The following is a 22,500-nucleotide window of genomic DNA, read 5'->3' as shown; positions in this document are numbered from 1 at the left end:
GTGTTAATATTACTCTGCAGCAGACCTACTATTTCCACAGGGACACGGTCAAGCACACACAGCTGTTTCTCTCTCCCCCCTCTCTCTCTCTCTCTCTTTGTCTCTCTTTCTTTCTTTCTTTCTCTCTCTCTCTCCCTCCACCCTCTCTCTCTCTCTTTCTTTCTCTCTCTCTCTATCTCCCCCCCCTCCTCTCTCTCTCTAAGTAAACTCTGAGGTCACTTCACGCCACATACTCCTCTTGTACACTCTGTGACTCCTCCCTCTTCCCTCCCATCAAATAAACAAGAGACGTGATGAGCTGACATGTAGAGACAGTTTTAAAAATAACAGTGGATAGGGACAAAAGACACACAGAGAGGGAGAGGGAGGGACAAAATGGACAGACACATGAACACGTGGTTGCAAAGATCCTTTCCGCAGTGTAGGAGAGTCTAGGAGAGCGGTTGTACCGACTTCAGACGAGTCCCAATATACGTGTGGGGGTCGTAGAGCAAAACGGAGAACACCAATGTGTCCGTGGGAGTCTCCTCTTTCCATACAGGGGTCCATACAGGGGCCTACATTTGTAGGCCAAACCATTCGGACGCTACAGATGATTTTGTGAGATGACCGATTTTCAGATTTTCTCATAGTCTGACAAACACCGTTCTAGCTCTGTCACAATTCACCGCAGATGAAGTGTGACATCGGCCGATGAGTGTCAGGAGATCCCTTTGGGTCCAGTGTTTCCCAGGCACTGTGACTTACGACTGCAGCAGGATCCATAGGATTTAGAGAACAGGCTCTGTATGTGGCCTGTATACGGTGTGTGTGTGTCTCACTATGGTCCTCGTTGCAGCGACAAAGAGACAGCAGTCAGCACCGACATTCTCCTCTCCGTCCTCCTGGGACGCTGCCAAGTATCGGCCTGCTCCCTGTCAATTCACCCAATCACCCGGAAAATACACTTAACCTACAAACCACGTCCCTCTGCCAGGCCTTCCTCCAGACCTCCTCTCTGTCCTCATCTCCTTCAGCTGGCCCTCCCTCCCTCCAGACCTCCCTCTGTCCTCATCTCCTTCAGCTGGCCCTCTGCCTTCCTCCAGACCTCCCTCTGTCCTCATCTCCTTCAGCTGGCCCTCTGCCTTCCTCCAGACTTCCTCTCTGTCCTCATCTCCTTCAGCTGGCCCTCTGCCTTCCTCCAGACCTCTTCTCTGCCCTCATCTTCTTCAGCTGGCCCTCTGCCTTCCTCCAGACCTCATCTCCTTCAGCTGGCCCTCTCCCTCCCTCCAGACCTCCTCTCTGTCCTCATCTCCTTCAGCTGGCCCTCTCCCTCCCTCCAGACCTCCCCTCTGTCCTCATCTCCTTCAGCTGGCCCTCTGCCTTCCTCCAGACCTCCTCTCTGTCCTCATCTCCTTCAGCTGGCCCTCTGCCTTCCTCCAGACCTCATCTCCTTCAGCTGGCCCTCTGCCTTCCTCCAGACCTCATCTCCTTCAGCTGGCCCTCTGCCTTCCTCCAGACCTCATCTCCTTCAGCTGGCCCTCTGCCTTCCTCCAGACCTCATCTCCTTCAGCTGGCCCTCTGCCTTCCTCCAGACCTCATCTCCTTCAGCTGGCCCTCTGCCTTCCTCCAGACCTCATCTCCTTCAGCTGGCCCTCTGCCTTCCTCCAGACCTCATCTCCTTCAGCTGGCCCTCTGCCTTCCTCCAGACCTCATCTCCTTCAGCTGGCCCTCTCCCTCCCTCCAGACCTCCCCTCTGTCCTCATCTCCTTCAGCTGGCCCTCTCCCTCCCTCCAGACCTCATCTCCTTCAGCTGGCCCTCTCCCTCCCTCCAGACCTCCTCTCTGCCCTCATCTCCTTCAGCTGGCCCTCTCCCTCCCTCCAGACCTCTCCTCTGTCCTCATCTCCTTCAGCTGGCCCTCTCCCTCCCTCCAGACCTCATCTCCTTCAGCTGGCCCTCTCCCTCCCTCCAGACCTCCCCTCTGTCCTCATCTCCTTCAGCTGGCCCTCTCCCTCCCTCCAGACCTCATCTCCTTCAGCTGGCCCTCTCCCTCCCTCCAGACCTCCTCTCTGCCCTCATCTCCTTCAGCTGGCCCTCTCCCTCCCTCCAGACCTCTTCTCTGTCCTCATCTCCTTCAGCTGGCCCTCTCCCTCCCTCCAGACCTCCTCTCTGTCCTCATCTCCTTCAGCTGGCCCTCTCCCTCCCTCCAGACCTCTCCTCTGTCCTCATCTCCTTCAGCTGGCCCTCTGCCTCCCTCCAGACCTCTCCTCTGTCCTCATCTCCTTCAGCTGGCCCTCTCCCTCCCTCCAGACCTCTCCTCTGTCCTCATCTCCTTCAGCTGGCCCTCTCCCTCCCTCCAGACCTCCTCTCTGTCCTCATCTCCTTCAGCTGGCCCTCTCCCTCCCTCCAGACCTCCTCTCTGTCCTCATCTCCTTCAGCTGGCCCTCTCCCTCCCTCCAGACCTCTCCTCTGTCCTCATCTCCTTCAGCTGGCCCTCTCCCTCCCTCCAGACCTCCTCTCTGTCCTCATCTCCTTCAGCTGGCCCTCTCCCTCCCTCCAGACCTCCTCTCTGCCCTCATCTCCTTCAGCTGGCCCTCTCCCTCCCTCCAGACCTCCCCTCTGTCCTCATCTCCTTCAGCTGGCCCTCTCCCTCCCTCCAGACCTCCTCTCTGTCCTCATCTCCTTCAGCTGGCCCTCTCCCTCCCTCCAGACCTCCTCTCTGTCCTCATCTCCTTCAGCTGGCCCTCTCCCTCCCTCCAGACCTCCCCTCTGTCCTCATCTCCTTCAGCTGGCCCTCTCCCTCCCTCCAGACCTCCTCTCTGTCCTCATCTCCTTCAGCTGGCCCTCTCCCTCCCTCCAGACCTCCTCTCTGTCCTCATCTCCTTCAGCTGGCCCTCTCCCTCCCTCCAGACCTCTCCTCTGTCCTCATCTCCTTCAGCTGGCCCTCTCCCTCCCTCCAGACCTCCTCTCTGTCCTCATCTCCTTCAGCTGGCCCTCTCCCTCCCTCCAGACCTCCCCTCTGTCCTCATCTCCTTCAGCTGGCCCTCTCCCTCCCTCCAGACCTCCTCTCTGCCCTCATCTCCTTCAGCTGGCCCTCTCCCTCCCTCCAGACCTCATCTCCTTCAGCTGGCCCTCCCCCCCCTCCAGACCTCTCCTCTGTCCTCATCTCCTCATCCTCATCCAGCATCTCTTCAGGAGGGTTGATTGCGTTCATTCTGATAAATTGTTGTTGTCTTTTCTGGTTCTCCCCTTCTCTAGCTGTGTGTGTGTGTGTGTGTGTGTGTGTGTGTGTGTGTGTGTGTGTGTGTGTGTGTGTGTGTGTGTGTGTGTGTGTGTGTGTGTGTGTGTGTGTGTGTGTGTGTGTGTGTGTCGTGGGTAAATTATGGTTAAGTCTAGAGGACCAGCTGGACTAGCAAACAATTAAGTTTACTGCATGTCTGGGGAGCAGGGGAGCAGGGGAGGAAGGGAGGAGGGGAGCAGGGGAGGAAGGGAGGAGGGGAGGAGGGGAGGAGGGGAGGAGGGGAGCAGGGAGGAAGGGAGGAGGGGGGAGCAGGGAGGAAGGGAGGAGGGGAGCAGGGGAGGAAGGGAGGAGGGGAGCAGGGGAGGAAGGGAGGAGGGGAGCAGGGGAGGAGGGGAGCAGGGGAGGAAGGGAGCAGGGGAGGAAGGGAGCAGGGGAGGAAGGGAGCAGGGGAGGAAGGGAGGAGGGGAGCAGGGGAGGAGGGGAGCAGGGGAGGACGGGAGCAGGGGGAGGAAGGGAGCAGGGGAGGAAGGGAGGAGGGGAGCAGGGTAGGAAGGGAGCAGGGGAGGAAGGGAGCAGGGGAGGAAGGGAGCAGGGGAGGAAGGGAGGAGGGGAGCAGGGGAGGAGGGGAGCAGGGGAGGAAGGGAGGAGGGGAGGAAGGGAGGAGGGGAGCAGGGGAGGAAGGGAGGAGGGGAGCAGGGGAGGAAGGGAGGAGGGGAGCAGGGGAGGAGGGGAGCAGGGGTTGAGGGGGGGGGAGCAGGGGGGAAGTAATGCCATCACAGGGCTGGAGGGGGGATGTAATGCCATCACAGGGCTGGAGGGGGCAGGAAAGCTCACAGAACACTTCAGCTTTCCATCCATAATGTACCTTCTACTAAACCTAACCTCTCTCTCTCTCCACTTTAAACTAACAGTCTAATGAACTCTCTCCACTTTAAACTAACAGTCTAATGAACTGCCTGTCTGCCTGTCTGTCTGTCTGTCTGTCTGCCTGCCTGCCTGCCTGCCTGCCTGCCTGTCTGTCTGTCTGTCTGTCTGTCTGTCTGTCTGTATAATATAAACATGGGTCAGTATAATATAAGTCTGTCTGTATAATATAAACATGGGTCAGTATAATATAATCATGGGGACAGTATAATATGATATAATATAATATAATCATGGGTCTGTATAATATAATATAATATAATCATGGGTCAGTATAATATAATATAATATAATCATGGGGTCAGTATAATATAATATAATCATGGGTCAGTATAATATAATATAATCATGGGTCAGTATAATATAATATAATATAATCATGGGTCAGTATAATATAATATAATAATGGGTAAGTATAATATAATATAATATAATCACATGGTCAGTATAATATAATATAATATAATCACATGGGTCAGTATAATATAATCATGGGTCAGTGTAATATAATATAATATAATCATGGGTCAGTGTAATATAATATAATATAATATAATCATGGGTCAGTATAATATAATATTATATAATATAATCATGGGTCAGTTTAATGTAATATAATCATGGGTCAGTATAATATAATATAATATAATCATGGGTCAGTATAATATCATCATGGGTCAGAGTAATATAATATAATATAATATAATCATGGGTCAGTATAATATAATCATGGGTCAGTATAATATAATATTATATAATATAATCATGGGGTCAGCATAATATAATATAATCATGGGTCAGTATAATATAATCATGGGTTCAGTATAATACAATATAATATAATATAATCATGGGTCAGTATAATATAATATAATCACAGGGGCAGTATAATATAATATAATCATGGGTCAGTATAATATAATCATGGGGTCAGTATAATACAATATAATATAATATAATCATGGGTCAGTATAATATAATATAATCACAGGGTCAGTATAATATAATATAATCATGGGTCAGTGTAATATAATATAATATAATCATGGGTCAGTATAATATAATATAATCATGGGGTCAGTATAATATAATATAATATAATCATGGGTCAGTATAATATAATATAATATAATCATGGGTCAGTATAATATAATATAACTATGGGGTCAGAATAATATAATATAATCATGGGGTCAGTATAATATAATGTAATATAATATAATCATGGGTCAGTATAATATAATGTAATATAATATAATCATGGGTCAGTATAATATAATATAATCATGGGGTCAGTATAATATAATGTAATATAATATAATCATGGGTCAGTATAATATAATATAATCATGGGGTCAGTATAATATAATGTAATATAATATAATCATGGGTCAGTGTAATGTAATATAATATAATCATGGGGTCAGTGTAATATAATATAATATAATCATGGGTCAGTATAATATAATGTAATATAATATAATCATGGGGTCAGTGTAATATAATATAATATAATCATGGGTCAGTATAATATAATGTAATATAATATAATCATGGGTCAGTGTAATATAATATAATATAATCATGGGTCAGTATAATATAATGTAATATAATATAATCATGGGTCAGTATAATATAATGTAATATAATATAATCATGGGTCAGTGTAATATAATATAATCATGGGTCAGTATAATATAATATAATATAATCATGGGTCAGTATAATATAATATAATCATGGGTCAGTATAATATAATGTAATATAATCATGGGTCAGTATAATATAATATAATCATGGGTCAGTATAATATAATATAATATAATCATGGGTCAGTATAATATAATATAATCATGGGTCAGTATAATATAATATAATCATGGGTCAGTATAATATAATATAATATAATCATGGGTCAGTATAATATAATGTAATATAATATAATCATGGGTCAGTGTAATGTAATATAATATAATCATGGGTCAGTATAATATAATGTAATATAATATAATCATGGGTCAGTATAATATAATATAATATAATCATGGGTCAGTATAATATAATATAATATAATCATGGGTCAGTATAATATAATATAATCAGGGGTCAGTATAATATAATATAATCATGGGTCAGTGTAATATAATATAATCATGGGGTCAGTGTAATATAATATAATATAATCATGGGTCAGTATAATATAATATAATCATGGGTCAGTATAATATAATATAATCATGGGTCAGTGTAATATAATATAATAATGGGTCAGTATAATATAATATAATCATGTGTCAGTATAATATAATATAATCATGGATCGGTGTAATATAATATTATCATGGGTCAGTATAATATAATATAATCATGGGTCAGTATAATATAATATAATAATGGGTCAGTATAATATAATATAATCATGGGTCAGTGTAATATAATATAATATAATCATGGGTCAGTATAATATCATCATGGGTCAGAGGAATATAATATAATCATGGGTCAGTATAATATAATATAATCATGGGGTCAGTATAATATAATATAATCATGGGGTCAGTATAATATAATATAATATAATCATGGGTCAGTGTAATATAATATAATCATGGGTCAGTATAATATAATATAATATAATCATGGGTCAGTATAATATAATATAATATAATCATGGGTCAGTATAATATAATATAATCATGGGTCAGTATAATATAATATAATCATGGGTCAGTGTAATATAATATAATATAATCATGGGTCAGTATAATATAATATAATCATGGGTCAGTATAATATAATATAATCATGGGTCAGTGTAATATAATATAATCATGGGTCAGTGTAATATAATATAATCATGGGGTCAGTATAATATAATATAATCATGGGTCAGTATAATATAATATAATATAATCATGGGGTCAGTATAATATAATATAATCATGGGTCAATATAATGTAATATAATATAATCATGGGTCAGTAGAAATAATGTAATATAATATAATCATGGGGTCAGTATAATATAATATAATCATGGGGTCAGTATAATATAATATAATCATGGGTCAGTGTAATATAATATAATCATGGGGTCAGTGTAATGATTCATCAAAATGTTGTAACTCCACACTTTTTTCAATCTCGTAAAACAAACAAACAAAGAAAAGAGCTCTATGTCTCCTAAAACACCGTGAAGGAGAAACACCAAACTGCTAATATGTCAACCTGTTTCTATTGAAACATTATCACATGACACATTACACATTATCACATTACCACATTATCACATTACCATATTATCACATTACCACATTGCCATATTATCACATTACCATATTATCACATTACCATATTGTCACATTGCCGCATTATCACATTACCATATTGTCACCTTACCACATTATTGCATTATCACATTGCCACATTATCACATTGCCACATTACCATATTATCACATTACCACATTATCACATTACCACATTATCACATTGCCACATTACCATATTATCACATTACCATATTATCACATTACCACATTATCACATTACCATATTATCACATTACCATATTATCACATTACCATATTATCACATTACCATATTGTCACATTGCCGCATTATCACATTACCATATTGTCACCTTACCACATTATCACATTGCCACATTACCATATTATCACATTACCACATTATCACATTACCACATTGCCACACTACCATATTATCACATTACCACATTATCACATTACCACATTATCACATTGCCACATTACCATATTATCACATTACCACATTATCACATTATCACATTGCCACATTACCATATTATCACATTAGCACATTACCACATTAACACATTCCAATGTTTCTCTCCAGTGACAGCACAGGTGTTCTTTAAGTAAATCATCTTCACTAACAAACACATTTTGGTACTACATTACCACATTATCTCATTATCACATTACCACATTGCTGCATTACCACATTATCATATTATCACATTATTACATTACCACATTATCACATTACCACATTGTTGCATTATCACATTACCACATTACCGCATTATCGCATTATTACATTACCACATTACCACATTATCACATTACCACATTTTGGTACTATAATTAACTGACAGGATGTTCAGGAGAATAATGAAGGACAATGCAGAAAAGTTGAATTGATTTTAAGAGAAAGGAGGAATCTTAGCAAGTTCATCTGGACTCGATACTACTCATATGTTACCATGCTATTGATCAAAGAAATGAGCCACAAAGATTATAAAACAGATTGTTCTTATATAAACGATAGTCTATATATATATATACTGTAGCTTTCACACATTTTATATAACAATAGGTTATATCCTGAGAAGAGACAAGTTCATTTACTATCCATCAGACAGTGTGCAGTAAAAATTTATATGTTTTGCTTATATATATCTTAAATAAAGAAATATCTTGTCCATTTTAATTATCAAAATTAACCTATGGAAGAAATACATACATTTCTAAAATAACATTCAACAGAGTATAAACGATATATGATAGATATTAAAACAATTTAAATCAATTATAAAATACCGTAGTAGATTTGTCAAATTGATATATATATATATATTGGTTATAATTGAACATTTGGTAAATTACCTGGTAGTTTTAGGTAAGAACAGGTTGTCGACTTGACATTCCTGGCATCTTTCCATCTAGGCCTGCATATGTTTTACAACGTGTAAGGATGTAATATTTACATTACACTATATATTACACTCAACGGAACGACTTGATTAGTGTAGTGTCAACAACGCAGCCACTGCCAGCTAGCCTACTTCAGCAGTACTGTATCATTTTAATCATTTTAGTCAATAAGATTCTTGCTACGTAAGCTTAACTTTCTAAACATTCGAGACGTGTAGTCCACTTGTCATTCCAATCTCCTTGCATTAGCGTAGCCTCTTCTGTAGCCTGTCAACTATGTGTCTGTCTATCCCTGTTCTCTCCTCTCTGCACAGACCATACAAACGCTCCACACCGCGTGGCCGCGGAAACCCTAATCTGGTGGTCCCAGCGCGCACGACCCACGTGGAGTTCCAGGTCTCCGGTAGCCTCTGGAACTGCCGATCTGCGGCCAACAAGGCAGAGTTCATCTCAGCCTATGCCTCCCTCCAGTCCCTCGACTTCTTGGCACTGACGGAAACATGGATCACCACAGATAACACTGCTACTCCTACTGCTCTCTCCTCGTCCGCCCACGTGTTCTCGCACACCCCGAGAGCTTCTGGTCGCCGGGGTGGTGGCACCGGGATCCTCATCTCTCCCAAGTGGTCATTCTCTCTTTCTCCCCTTACCCATCTGTCTATCGCCTCCTTTGAATTCCATGCTGTCACAGTTACCAGCCCTTTCAAGCTTAACATCCTTATCATTTATCACCCTCCAGGTTCCCTCGGAGAGTTCATCAATGAGCTTGATGCCTTGATAAGCTCCTTTCCTGAGGACGGCTCACCTCTCACAGTTCTGGGCGACTTTAACCTCCCCACGTCTACCTTTGACTCATTCCTCTCTGCCTCCTTCTTTCCACTCCTCTCCTCTTTTGACCTCACCCTCTCACCTTCCCCCCCTACTCACAAGGCAGGCAATACGCTCGACCTCATCTTTACTAGATGCTGTTCTTCCACTAACCCCATTGCAACTCCCCTCCAAGTCTCCAACCACTACCTTGTATCCTTTTCCCTCTCGCTCTCATCCAACACTTCCCACACTGCCCCTACTCGGATGGTATCGCGCCGCCCCAACCTTCGCTCTCTCTCCCCCGCTACTCTCTCCTCTTCCATCCTATCATCTCTTCCCTCTGCTCAAACCTTCTCCAACCTATCTCCTGATTCTGCCTCCTCAACCCTCCTCTCCTCCCTTTCTGCATCATTTGACTCTCTATGTCCCCTATCCTCCAGGCCGGCTCGGTCCTCCCCTCCCGCTCCGTGGCTCGACGACTCATTGCGAACTCACAGAACAGGGCTCCGGGCAGCCGGCGGAAATGGAGGAAAACTCGCCTCCCCTGCGGACCTGGCATCCTTTCACTCCCTCATCTCTACATTTTCCTCCTCTGTCTCTGCTGCTAAAGCCACTTTCTACCACTCTAAATTCCAAGCATCTGCCTCTAACCCTAGGAAGCTCTTTGCCACCTTCTCCTCCCTCCTGAATCCCCCCCCCCCTCCTTCCTCTCTGCAGATGACTTCGTCAACCATTTTGAAAAGAAGGTCGACGACATCCGATCCTCGTTTGCTAAGTCAAACGACACCGCTGGTTCTGCTCACACTGCCCTACCCTGTGCTCTGACCTCTTTCTCCCCTCTCTCTCCAGATGAAATCTTGCGTCTTGTGAAGGCCGGCCGCCCAACAACCTGTCCGCTTGACCCTATCCCCTCCTCTCTTCTCCAGACCATTTCCGGAGACCTTCTCCCTTACCTCACCTCGCTCATCAACTCATCCCTGACCGCTGGCTACGTCCCTTCCGTCCTCAAGAGAGCGAGAGTTGCACCCCTTCTGAAAAAACCTACACTCGATCCCTCCGATGTCAACAACTACAGACCAGTATCCCTTCTTTCTTTTCTCTCCAAAACTCTTGAACGTGCCGTCCTTGGCCAGCTCTACCGCTATCTCTCTCAGAATGACCTTCTTGATCCAAATCAGTCAGGTTTCAAGACTAGTCATTCAACTGAGAATGCTCTTCTCTGCATCACGGAGGCGCTCCGCACTGCTAAAGCTAACTCTCTCTCCTCTGCTCTCATCCTTCTAGACCTATCGGCTGCCTTCGATACTGTGAACCATCAGATCCTCCTCTCCACCCTCTCCGAGTTGGGCATCTCCGGCGCGGCCCACGCTTGGATTGCGTCCTACCTGACAGGTCGCTCCTACCAGGTGGTCGTGGCGAGAATCTGTCTCCTCACCACGCGCTCTCACCACTGGTGTCCCCCAGGGCTCTGTTCTAGGCCCTCTCCTATTCTCGCTATACACCAAGTCACTTGGCTCTGTCATAACCTCACATGGTCTCTCCTATCATTGCTATGCAGACGACACACAATTAATCTTCTCCTTTCCCCCTTCTGATGACCAGGTGGCGAATCGCATCTCTGCATGTCTGGCAGACATATCAGTGTGGATGACGGATCACCACCTCAAGCTGAACCTCGGCAAGACGGAGCTGCTCTTCCTCCCGGGGAAGGACTGCCCGTTCCATGATCTCGCCATCACGGTTGACAACTCCATTGTGTCCTCCTCCCAGAGCGCTAAGAACCTTGGCGTGATCCTGGACAACACCCTGTCGTTCTCAACTAATATCAAGGCGGTGGCCCGTTCCTGTAGGTTCATGCTCTACAACATCCGCAGAGTACGACCCTGCCTCACACAGGCAGGCTTCAGATCTCAATGCATTCAGACAGGCTTCAGATCTCAATGCATTCAGACAGGCTTCAGATCTCAATGCATTCAGACAGGCTTCAGATCTCAATGCATTCAGACAGGCTTCAGATCTCAATGCATTCAGACAGGCTTCAGATCTCAATGCATTCAGACAGGCTTCAGATCTCAATGCATTCAGACAGGCTTCAGATCTCAATGCATTCAGACAGGCTTCAGATCTCAATGCATTCAAACAGGCTTCAGATCTCAATACATTCAGACAGGCTTCAGATCTCAATGCATTCAGACAGGCTTCAGATCTCAATGCATTCAGACAGGCTTCAGATCTCAATACATTCAGACAGGCTTCAGATCTCAATGCATTCAGACAGGCTTCAGATCTCAATGCATTCAGACAGGCTTCAGATCTCAATGCATTCAGACAGGCTTCAGATCTCAATGCATTCAGACAGGCTTCAGATCTCAATGCATTCAGACAGGCTTCAGATCTCAATGCATTCAGACAGGCTTCAGATCTCAATGCATTCAGACAGGCTTCAGATCTCAATGCATTCAGACAGGCTTCAGATCTCAATGCATTCAAACAGGCTTCAGATCTCAATACATTCAGACAGGCTTCAGATCTCAATGCATTCAGACAGGCTTCAGATCTCAATGCATTCAGACAGGCTTCAGATCTCAATGCATTCAGACAGGCTTCAGATCTCAATACATTCAGACAGGCTTCAGATCTCAATGCATTCAGACAGGCTTCAGATCTCAATACATTCAGACAGGCTTCAGATCTCAATGCATTCAGACAGGCTTCAGATCTCAATGCATTCAGACAGGCTTCACTCTGAACCTGAAGAAGAAATCAGCGGCTGATGTGTTTATCTAGATATATTGCATCCCGTATTGCATCACTCGAGGCACGGCAAAAGATGCACAACATTAGGTTCCCCTAAATGTTTCTTTGGGAAGGAATTTGCCCCCCTCCCTGACAATACAAAAGAAAAACCTACTGCCATAGACTCCCATGCCATAGACTCCCATGCCATAGACTCCCATGCCATAGACTCCCATGCCATAGACTCCCATGCCATAGACTCCCATGCCATAGACTCCCATGCCATAGACTCCCATGCCATAGACTCCCAGACTTCTCCCACAGAGCTTAGAGACGGCAGCAAAAGGCCTCCACGACAAGCCATACATTACGGCATGCTTAACTTCCATTGAAGAGGGGAAAAGATAACCTTTTTTAGAAATAGCTACCTCAATGTCCAGACATGTCTTCTCCTAGACATGACAGTAACCCAAAACGGTTTCTACTCTTCTTAAAAAGTAAACGGGCTTTCAAAAAGTACATTGTCAGACAGTGTATATTTGTTTCAGAGTAGAATTCATTGTCAGTAAAGAAGGCTTTGCCACCAGGAGATCTAACTATATAATATATATTAATTAAAATATATATAGAGATATACTTATATAATATATGGCATAATATAGTCTATGTAATATATATTAAGAAGTTTCATGATCATCATTGATCATTCAAATATATATAGAGATATATAACTATATAATATATATTAATTCAAATATATATAGAGATATATAACTATATAATATATATTAATTCAAATATATATAGAGATATATAACTATATAATATATATTAATTCAAATATATATAGAGATATATAACTATATAATATATATTAATTCAAATATATATAGAGATATATAACTATATAATATATATTAATTCAAATATATATAGAGATATATAACTATATAATATATATTAATTCAAATATATATAGAAATATAGAGATTCTTATAGGAATAAAAATGTGTACAATAATTTCAATCCACATTTTAAAACGGCATTAAAACGTAATTAAATAATGACTTACTGAGGAAGGCAAACCAGGGGGAACTTTCCGAACTTTCTTTGTCTGGACCTCTGAAATACACAAGGATTAAACACAGTTCAGTGGTAGGGTTCTCCAGGGATATCAATACTATGACCCAACAGGTAGGGTTCTCCAGGGATATCAACACTATGACCCAACAGGTAGGGTTCTCTAGGGATATCAACACTATGACCCAACAGGTAGGGTTCTCCAGGGATATCAACACTATGACCCAACAGGTAGGGTTCTCCAGGGATATCAACACTATGACCCAACAGGTAGGGTTCTCCAGGGATATCAACACTATGACCCAACAGGTAGGGTTCTCCAGGGATATCAATACTATGACCCAACAGGTAGGGTTCTCCAGGGATATCAACACTATGACCCAACAGGTAGGGTTCTCCAGGGATATCAACACTATGACCCAACAGGTAGGGTTCTCCAGGGATATCAACACTATGACCCAACAGGTAGGGTTCTCCAGGGATATCAACACTATGACCCAACAGGTAGGGTTCTCCAGGGATATCAATACTATGACCCAACAGGTAGGGTTCTCCAGGGATATCAACAGTATGACCCAACAGGTAGGGTTCTCCAGGGATATCAACACTATGACCCAACAGGTAGGGTTCTCCCAACAGGGGGATATCAACACTATGACCCAACAGGTAGGGTTCTCCAGGGATATCAACACTATGACCCAACAGGTAGGGTTCTCCAGGGATATCAACACTATGACCCAACAGGTAGGGTTCTCCAGGGATATCAACACTATGACCCAACAGGTAGGGTTCTCCAGGGATATCAACACTATGACCCAACAGGTAGGGTTCTCCAGGGATATCAACACTATGACCCAACAGGTAGGGTTCTCCAGGGATATCAACACTATGACCCAACAGGTAGGGTTCTCCAGGGATATCAACACTATGACCCAACAGGTAGGGTTCTCCAGGGATATCAACACTATGACCCAACAGGTAGGGTTCTCCAGGGATATCAACACTATGACCCAACAGGTAGGGTTCTCCAGGGATATCAACACTATGACCCAACAGGTAGGGTTCTCCAGGGATATCAACACTATGACCCAACAGGTAGGGTTCTCCAGGGATATCAACACTATGACCCAACAGGTAGGGTTCTCCAGGGATATCAACACTATGACCCAACAGGTAGGGTTCTCCAGGGATATCAACACTATGACCCAACAGGTAGGGTTCTCCAGGGATATCAACACTATGACCCAACAGGTAGGGTTCTCCAGGGATATCAACACTATGACCCAACAGGTAGGGTTCTCCAGGGATATCAACACTATGACCCAACAGGTAGGGTTCTCCAGGGATATCAACAGGGATATCAACACTATGACCCAACAGGTAGGGTTCTCCAGGGATATCAACACTATGACCCAACAGGTAGGGTTCTCCAGGGATATCAACACTATGACCCAACAGGTAGGGTTCTCCAGGGATATCAACACTATGACCCAACAGGTAGGGTTCTCCAGGGATATCAACACTATGACCCAACAGGTAGGGTTCTCCAGGGATATCAACACTATGACCCAACAGGTAGGGTTCTCCAGGGATATCAACACTTTGACCCAACAGGTAGGGTTCTCCAGGGATATCAACACTATGACCCAACAGGTAGGGTTCTCCAGGGATATCAACACTATGACCCAACAGGTAGGGTTCTCCAGGGATATCAACACTATGACCCAACAGGTAGGGTTCTCCAGGGATATCAACACTATGACCCAACAGGTAGGGTTCTCCAGGGATATCAACACTATGACCCAACAGGTAGGGTTCTCCAGGGATATCAACACTATGACCCAACATGTAGGGTTCTCCAGGGATATCAACACTATGACCCAACAGGTAGGGTTCTCCAGGGATATCAACACTATGACCCAACAGGTAGGGTTCTCCAGGGATATCAACACTATGACCCAACAGGTAGGGTTCTCCAGGGATATCAACACTATGACCCAACAGGTAGGGTTCTCCAGGGATATCAACACTATGACCCAACAGGTAGGGTTCTCCAGGGATATCAACACTATGACCCAACAGGTAGGGTTCTCCAGGGATATCAACACTATGACCCAACAGGTAGGGTTCTCCAGGGATATCAACACTATGACCCAACAGGTAGGGTTCTCCAGGGATATCAACACTATGACCCAACATGTAGGGTTCTCCAGGGATATCAACACTATGACCCAACATGTAGGGTTCTCCAGGGATATCAATACTATGACCCAACATGTAGGGTTCTCCAGGGATATCAACACTATGACCCAACATGTAGGGTTCTCCAGGGATATCAATACTATGACCCAACATGTAGGGTTCTCCAGGGATATCAACACTATGACCCAACAGGTAGGGTTCTCCTGTGTATACTGTAGATTGGTGGTGACATGAGCCATTCAGAACGTCTCTTAGGCTGTTCACCCTTACTGACACACATGTCTAAATAGACTATGAGAGAAGCAGGAGGGAGAGGAGGAGGATGAGACAGAAGTGGCAGAAGGGGAGGTGGAGGATGAAGAGGAGTAGGAGGAAGAAGATGAAGGAGAAAAATAAGAAGAAGAAAGAGAAGAGGATGAGTTGGAGGAAGAATAAGAGGAGGATGAGAAGGAGGAACAGGATGAGGATTTATTTAATTTTACCTTTATTTAACTAGGCAAGTCAGTTAAGAACAAATTCTTATTTTCAATGACGGCCCTAGGAACAGTGGGTTAACTGCCTGTTCAGGTGCAGAACGACAGATTTGTACCTTGTCAGCTCGGGGATTTGAACTTGCAACCGTTTCTAGTCCAACACTCTAACCACTGCCTACCCAGGAACGGGATGAGGAGGATGGGGAGGATGAGGAACAGGATGAGGAAGAGGAGGAACAGGAGGAGGTGGAGGAGGAACAGGAGGAGGTGGAGGAGGAGGTGGAGGAGGAGGAACAGGATGTGGATGAGAAACAGGATGTGGATGAGGAAGGGGAGCAGGATGGGGGTGAGAAAGTGGAACAGGATGAGGAGGAGGAACAGGATGAGGAGGAGGAACAGGATGAGGAACAGTATGAGGATGAGAAACAGGATGTGGATGAGGAACAGGATGAGGAGGAGGAACAGGATGTGGAGGAGGAACAGGATGAGGAGGAGGAACAGGATGTGGAGGAGGAACAGGATGAGGAGGAGGAACAGGATGTGGAGGAGGAACAGGATGAGGAGGCTGGGGAGGAGGAGGAACAGGATAAGGAGGAGGACAAGGATATAGAGGAGGAACAGGATGTGGAGGAGGAACAGGATGTGGAGGAGGAACAGGATGAGGAGGAGGAACAGGATGAGGAGGAGGAACAGGATGAGGAGGATGAGGAGGAGGAGGAACATGATAAGGAGGAGGACAAGGATGAGGAGGAGGAACAGGATGAGGAGGACAAGGATGAGGAGGACAAGGATGAGGAACAGGATGAGGAGGAGGAACAGGATGAGGTGGATGAGGAGGAGGAGGAACATAATAAGGAGGAGGAACAGGATGAGGAGGAGGAACATGATAAGGAGGAGGAGGAACAGGATGAGGAGGAACAGGATGGGGAGGAACAGGATAAGGAGGAGGAACAGGATGGGGAGGAACAGGGTGAGGAGCAGGAACAGGATGGGGAGGATGAGGAGGAGGAGGAGGAACAGGATGAGGAGCAGGAACAGGATGGGGAGGAACAGGATGAGGAGGAGGAACAGGGTGAGGAGCAGGAACAGGGTGAGGAGGAGGAACAGGGTGAGGAGGAGGAACAGGGTGAGGAGCAGGAACAGGATGATGAGGATGAGGAGGAACAGGATGAGAAGGAGGAACAGGATGTGGAGGATGATGAGGAGGAGGAGGAGGAGGAGGAGGACAATATGAGGAGGAGAAGGAGGAACCGGATGAGCAGGAGGAAAAGGATGAGGAGGAGGAACAGAATGAGGAGGAGGAGGAGGAACGGGATGGGGAGGAGGAGGAGGAACAGGAAGGGGAGGAACAGGAGTAGGAGGAGGAACAGGATGAGAAGGATGAGGAGGAGGAACAGGATGAGGATGAGGAGGAGGAACAGGATGAGGATGAGGAGGAGGAAACAACAGGATGAGGTGGAGGAGGAGGAACAGGATGAGGAGGAGGAACAGAATGAGGAGGAGGAGGAGGAACAGGATGAGGAGGAACAGGATGGGGAGGAGGAGGAGGAACAGGAAGGGGAGGAACAGGAGGTAGGAGGAGGAACAGGATGAGAAGGATGAGGAGGAGGAACAGGATGAGGATGAGGAGGAGGAACAGGATGAGGATGAGGAGGAGAAACAACAGGATGAGGTGGAGGAGGAGGAACAGGATGAGGAACAGGAGGAGGAACAGGAAGAGGAGGAGGAACAGGATGAAGAGGAGGAACAGGATGAAGAGGAGGAACAGGATGAAGAGGAGGAACAGGGGGAACAGGAAGAGGAGGAGGAACAGGATGAAGAGGAGGAACAGGAGGAGGAGGAGGAACAGGATGAGAATGAGGAACAGGAGGAGGAGGAGGAACAGGATGAAGAGGAGGAACAGGAGGAGGAGGAGGAACAGGATGAGAATGAGGAACAGGAGGAGGAGGAGGAACAGGATGAAGAGGAGGAACAGGAGGAACAGGAAGAGGAGGAGGAACAGGATGAAGAGGAGGAACAGGAGGAGGAGGAGGAACAGGATGAAGAGGAGGAACAGGAGGAGGAGGAACTGGATGATAATGAGGAACAGGAGGAGGAGGAGGAACAGGATGAGAATGAGGAACAGGAGGAGGAGGAGGAACAGGATGAGAATGAGGAACAGGAGGAGGAGGAGGAACAGGATGAAGAGGAGGAACAGGAGGAACAGGAGGAGGAGGAGGAACAGGAGGAGGAGGAGGAACAGGATGAGAATGAGGAACAGGAGGAGGAGGAGGAACAGGATGAGAATGAGGAACAGGAGGAGGAGGAGGAACAGGATGAAGAGGAGGAACAGGAGGAACAGGAGGAGGAGGAGGAACAGGAGGAGGAGGAGGAGGAGGACAGGGGTGAACTAGGGTTTGATGGCGGTGTGAGATTCGGGAGCTGAGCTCACCCATGTTGTCACTGAGCAGAGGTCTCCGACGAGGGTTGTTGTTGTAGTGCTGGTAATACTGCGACCCAGGCTTGGTGGGCGACACCGCCCCAGGACTGCCCATCTCTCCTGCCAGGAGGCTCGTCTGTAACAGACAGGACGGAGAGACGAACGGACATTAGACATATAACACACAGGACCAGTCACTCCACCGTGTGATCACGTTCTGACGCATCAAATCAGCAGACCACAAAACATTTTTTATTTTTTTATTTTGGCAGGATATGTAGTGCTATCGACGAACCATTTTAAAATGTACTTAAATGAAGGATGAAGAACTCCCAGGTGTAAAGTTAAAAACACAAACGACAGCTGCTGGAATAATTAGGACAAAGAAAAAACAAAGTCTTTGGAGATAAATACTAAAAATACTGAAATGAAATTCCTATGAAAAAACATCAAATACAATGCCAATGTTTAAAAAACATATATACTTTTGTGATCATAATAAAATATACAAAATACATCTACATATGTAAATATGATAATACCTGTGGTGCCTAGAACCATAACAACAAGATAGAGTCCACAAAAAAGACCCATGATGGGGGAGAGAGGAGGGTTAGGATGAGGGGAACAGAGGAGGGTTGGGGTGTAGGGGGAGAGGAGGAGGAACAGGGTGAGGGGGAGAGAGGAGGAGGGGGAGGGGGAGAGAGGAGGAGGGGTTGGGGGAGGATGAGGAGGGTTGGGGTGGGAGGAGGAGGGTTGGGGGTGTGAGGAGAGAGGAGGGTGTGGGGGAGGAGGAGGGTTGGGGTGAGGAGGGGGGGTGTGGGGGAGGAGGAGGGTTGGGGTGTGGAGAGGGAGGTTGGGGTGTGGGGAGAGAGGAGGGTTGGGGTGTGGGGAGGAGAGGAGGGTTGGGGTGTGGGGAGGAGAGAGGAGGGTTGGGGTGTGGGGGAGAGAGGAGGTTGGGGGTGTGGGGGGAGGACCCAGGGTTGGGGTGTGGGGAGGAGGAGGGTTGGGGTGACAGGAGGAGGACGAACGGACATTGGGGTATAACACACAGGACCAGTTGGGGTGTGGGGTGAGATCACGGTTGGGGTCAAATCAGCAGACCACAAAACATTTTTTATTATTTTATTTTGGCAGGATATGGGGTGCTATCGAGGAACCATTTTAAAATGTACTTAAATGAAGGATGAAGAACTCCCAGGTGTAAAGGGAAACACAAACGACAGCTGGGGAATAATTAGGACAAAGAGGGTTGGGGTGTGGGGAAAGTCTTTGGAGATAAATACTAAAAATACTGAAATGAAATTCCTGTGAAAAAGGAGGGTTGGGGTGTACAATGGGGTGTTTAAAAACATATATACTTTTGTGATCATAATAAAATATACAAAATACATCTACATATGTAAATATGGTAATACCTGTGGGGCCTAGAACCATAACAACAAGATAGAGGGACTAAAAAAGACCCATGATGGGGGGGTTGGGGTGTGGGGGAGAGAGGAGGGTTGGGGGTGGGGGAGAGAGGAGGGTTGGGGGTGGGGAGAGAGGGTGTGGGGTTGGGGGTGTGGGGGGAGAGAGGAGGGTTGGGGTGTGGGGGAGAGAGGAGGGTTGGGGTGTGGGGGGAGAGAGGAGGGTTGGGGTGTGGGGAGGGGGTTGGGGTGTGGGGGGAGAGAGGGTTGGGGTGTGGGGGAGAGGAGGGTTGGGGTGTGGGGGGAGAGGAGGGTTGGGGTTGGGGTGTGGGGGTGGGGAGAGAGGAGGGTTGGGGTGTGGGGGGAGAGAGGGTTGGGGTGTGGGGGAGAGGGTTGGGGTGTAGGGAGAGGAGGAGGGGAGGGTTGGGGTGTGGGGGAGAGAGGAGGGTTGGGGTGTGTAGGGGAGAGAGGAGGGTTGGGGTGTGGGGGGAGAGAGGAGGGTTGGGGTGTGGGGGGAGAGAGGAGGGTTGGGGTGTGGGGGGGGAGAGAAGAGGGGGTTGGGGTGTGGGGGAGAGAGGAGGGTTGGGGTGTGGGGGGAGAGAGGAGGGTTGGGGTGTGGGGGAGAGAGGGGAGAGGGTTGGGGTTGGGGTGTGGGGGAGAGAGGAGGGTTGGGGTGTGGGGGAGAGAGGAGGGTTGGGGTGTGGGGGAGAGAGGAGGGTTGGAGTGTGGGGGGGGGGAGAGAGAGGAGGGTTGGGGTGTAGGGGGAGAGAGGAGGGTTGGGGTGTGGGGGAGAGAGGAGGGTTGGGGTGTGGGGGAGGAGAGGAGGGTTGGGGTGTAGGGAGAGAGAGAGGAGGGTTGGGGTGTAGGGGGAGAGAGAGGAGGTTAGGGAGGGAGAGGAGGGTTGGGGGTAGGGAGGAGAGAGGAGGGTTGGGGGTAAGGGAGAGAGGAGGGGTTGGGGTTAGGGAGGAGAGAGGGTTGGGGGTAGGGGAGAGAGAAGGGTTGGGGGTAGGGGAGAGAGGAGGGTTGGGGTTTAGGGAGGAGAGGGTTGGGGTGTAGGGAGAGGGTTGGGGGGAGGGTAGAGGAGAGAGGAGGGTTGGGGGGGAGAGAGGGGTAGGGGAGAGAGGAGGGTTGGGGGTTAGGGAGGAGAGAGGAGGGTTGGGGGTAGGGGAGAGAAGAGGGTTGGGGGTTAGGGAGGAGAGAGGAGGAGGGTTGGGGGGTAGGGGAGAGAGGAGGGTTGGGGGTAGGGGAAAGAGGAGGTTTGGGGGTTAAGGAGGTAGGGGTAGAAGACTGTGACGGTCATGGAATTTTGGATGACAGTAATTGGCCATGAGAGGAGTACAAGCACACTGTGTTGCGCTCGACACAAATATTTGAACGTCCCTCTAGTTTAAGAGCAGTGACCCCTTAAACCAAAACCTGGCTGTTCAACCAGAAACCACAACCTAGATTTGAAGCCAAACTGACACTGCGGGGCCAAGCTCTGTGTTGTCCAATCCAACAACTGTTGAAATAACCGTTGAAATAGAGAAAAATGTTAGCAGTTAAAGGGGGGCTTGAGGGGGTAGAGGTGAGGGGTCTGGGGGGTCTGGGTAGAGGAGAGGGGGTCTGGGTAGAGGAGAGGGGTCTGGGTAGAGGAGAGGGGTCTGGGTAGAGGAGAGGGGTCTGGGTGAGAGGAGAGGGGTCTGGGTGAGAGGAGAGGGGGTAGAGGAGACGGGGTCTGGATAGAAGTCTGGGGTAGAGGAGAGGGGGTAGAGGATAGGGGTTCTGGGGTATTGTCTATCAGGCATTGTTTCAAGCAAGTGGTAACCTGGCAACAAAATGGCAGTACAATTCTCATGCCTTTCCTCCTCCCCTCCTCCACCTCCTCTCCCCCTCATCCTCCTCTCCTCTCCTCTCCTCTCCTCTCCTCTCCTCTCCTCTCCCCCTCCTCCCCCTGCTCCTCTCCCCCCCCTCCTCCTCTCCCCCTCCTCCTTCTCCTTTACTCCTCCTCCTCTCCCCTTCTCTTCCTCCTCCTCCTCCCCCTCCTCTCCACTTCCTCCTACAATACTCTCCTCCTCTCCCCCTCCTCCTCCTCCTCCTCTCCCCTTCCTCCTCCTCCTCCTCTCCCCCTCCTCCTTCTCTACTCTCCCTCCCCTCCTCTCCTCTTTGTCCAATCTCAGCTCTGACGATCTGTTGTACCCAGCTGGCATCCAGCGTCTGATATTAACCAAGATAAACGACAAGCACCTGAACAGAGGAGAGAAGAGAGGAGCCGTCCTGTGAAGGATTTTGGCTCCTAGCCTTGGCATTTAGAGCACAGGGGTATTACAGCATACCAAATGGCACCCTGTTCCCTATTTAGTGTACTACATTTAATAAGGGTCCTGGTCAAAGTAGTACACTATGCAGGGAATAGGGTGCCATTTGGGACAAACAGAGATCATGCCTGGTTGGGTAACACATGAGGATTCTCAAAAGGAGAGGACATTAAGGTATATGCCTAATTGACAAATAATAATACAAAACGCCTCCACCAACTAAAGAAAAAA

General features: G+C 46.9%; 1 protein-coding gene across 2 annotated transcripts in view; it reads right to left on the bottom strand.

Moving 5' to 3' along the window:
* Window positions 1-22,500, bottom strand: part of LOC118381633 (transcription factor 4-like) — a 539,774-nt gene that overhangs the window by 181,301 nt on the left and 335,973 nt on the right. For both annotated transcript variants that reach the window (XM_052458604.1, XM_052458603.1), the window contains 2 exons: window positions 18,576-18,699; window positions 13,462-13,511 (listed from right to left, as the gene is read on the bottom strand). In XM_052458604.1, the coding sequence (XP_052314564.1) occupies window positions 13,462-13,511; window positions 18,576-18,699 (174 nt within the window). The remainder of the gene's footprint in view (window positions 1-13,461; window positions 13,512-18,575; window positions 18,700-22,500) is intronic.

The sequence above is a fragment of the Oncorhynchus keta genome, chromosome 12 (assembly GCF_023373465.1).
Source record: "Oncorhynchus keta strain PuntledgeMale-10-30-2019 chromosome 12, Oket_V2, whole genome shotgun sequence".
In the NCBI taxonomy this organism is placed as follows: Eukaryota; Metazoa; Chordata; class Actinopteri; order Salmoniformes; family Salmonidae; genus Oncorhynchus; species Oncorhynchus keta.
The sequence above is the reverse complement of the archived record's forward strand: the minus strand, read 5'-3'. Positions and strand labels throughout refer to the sequence as shown.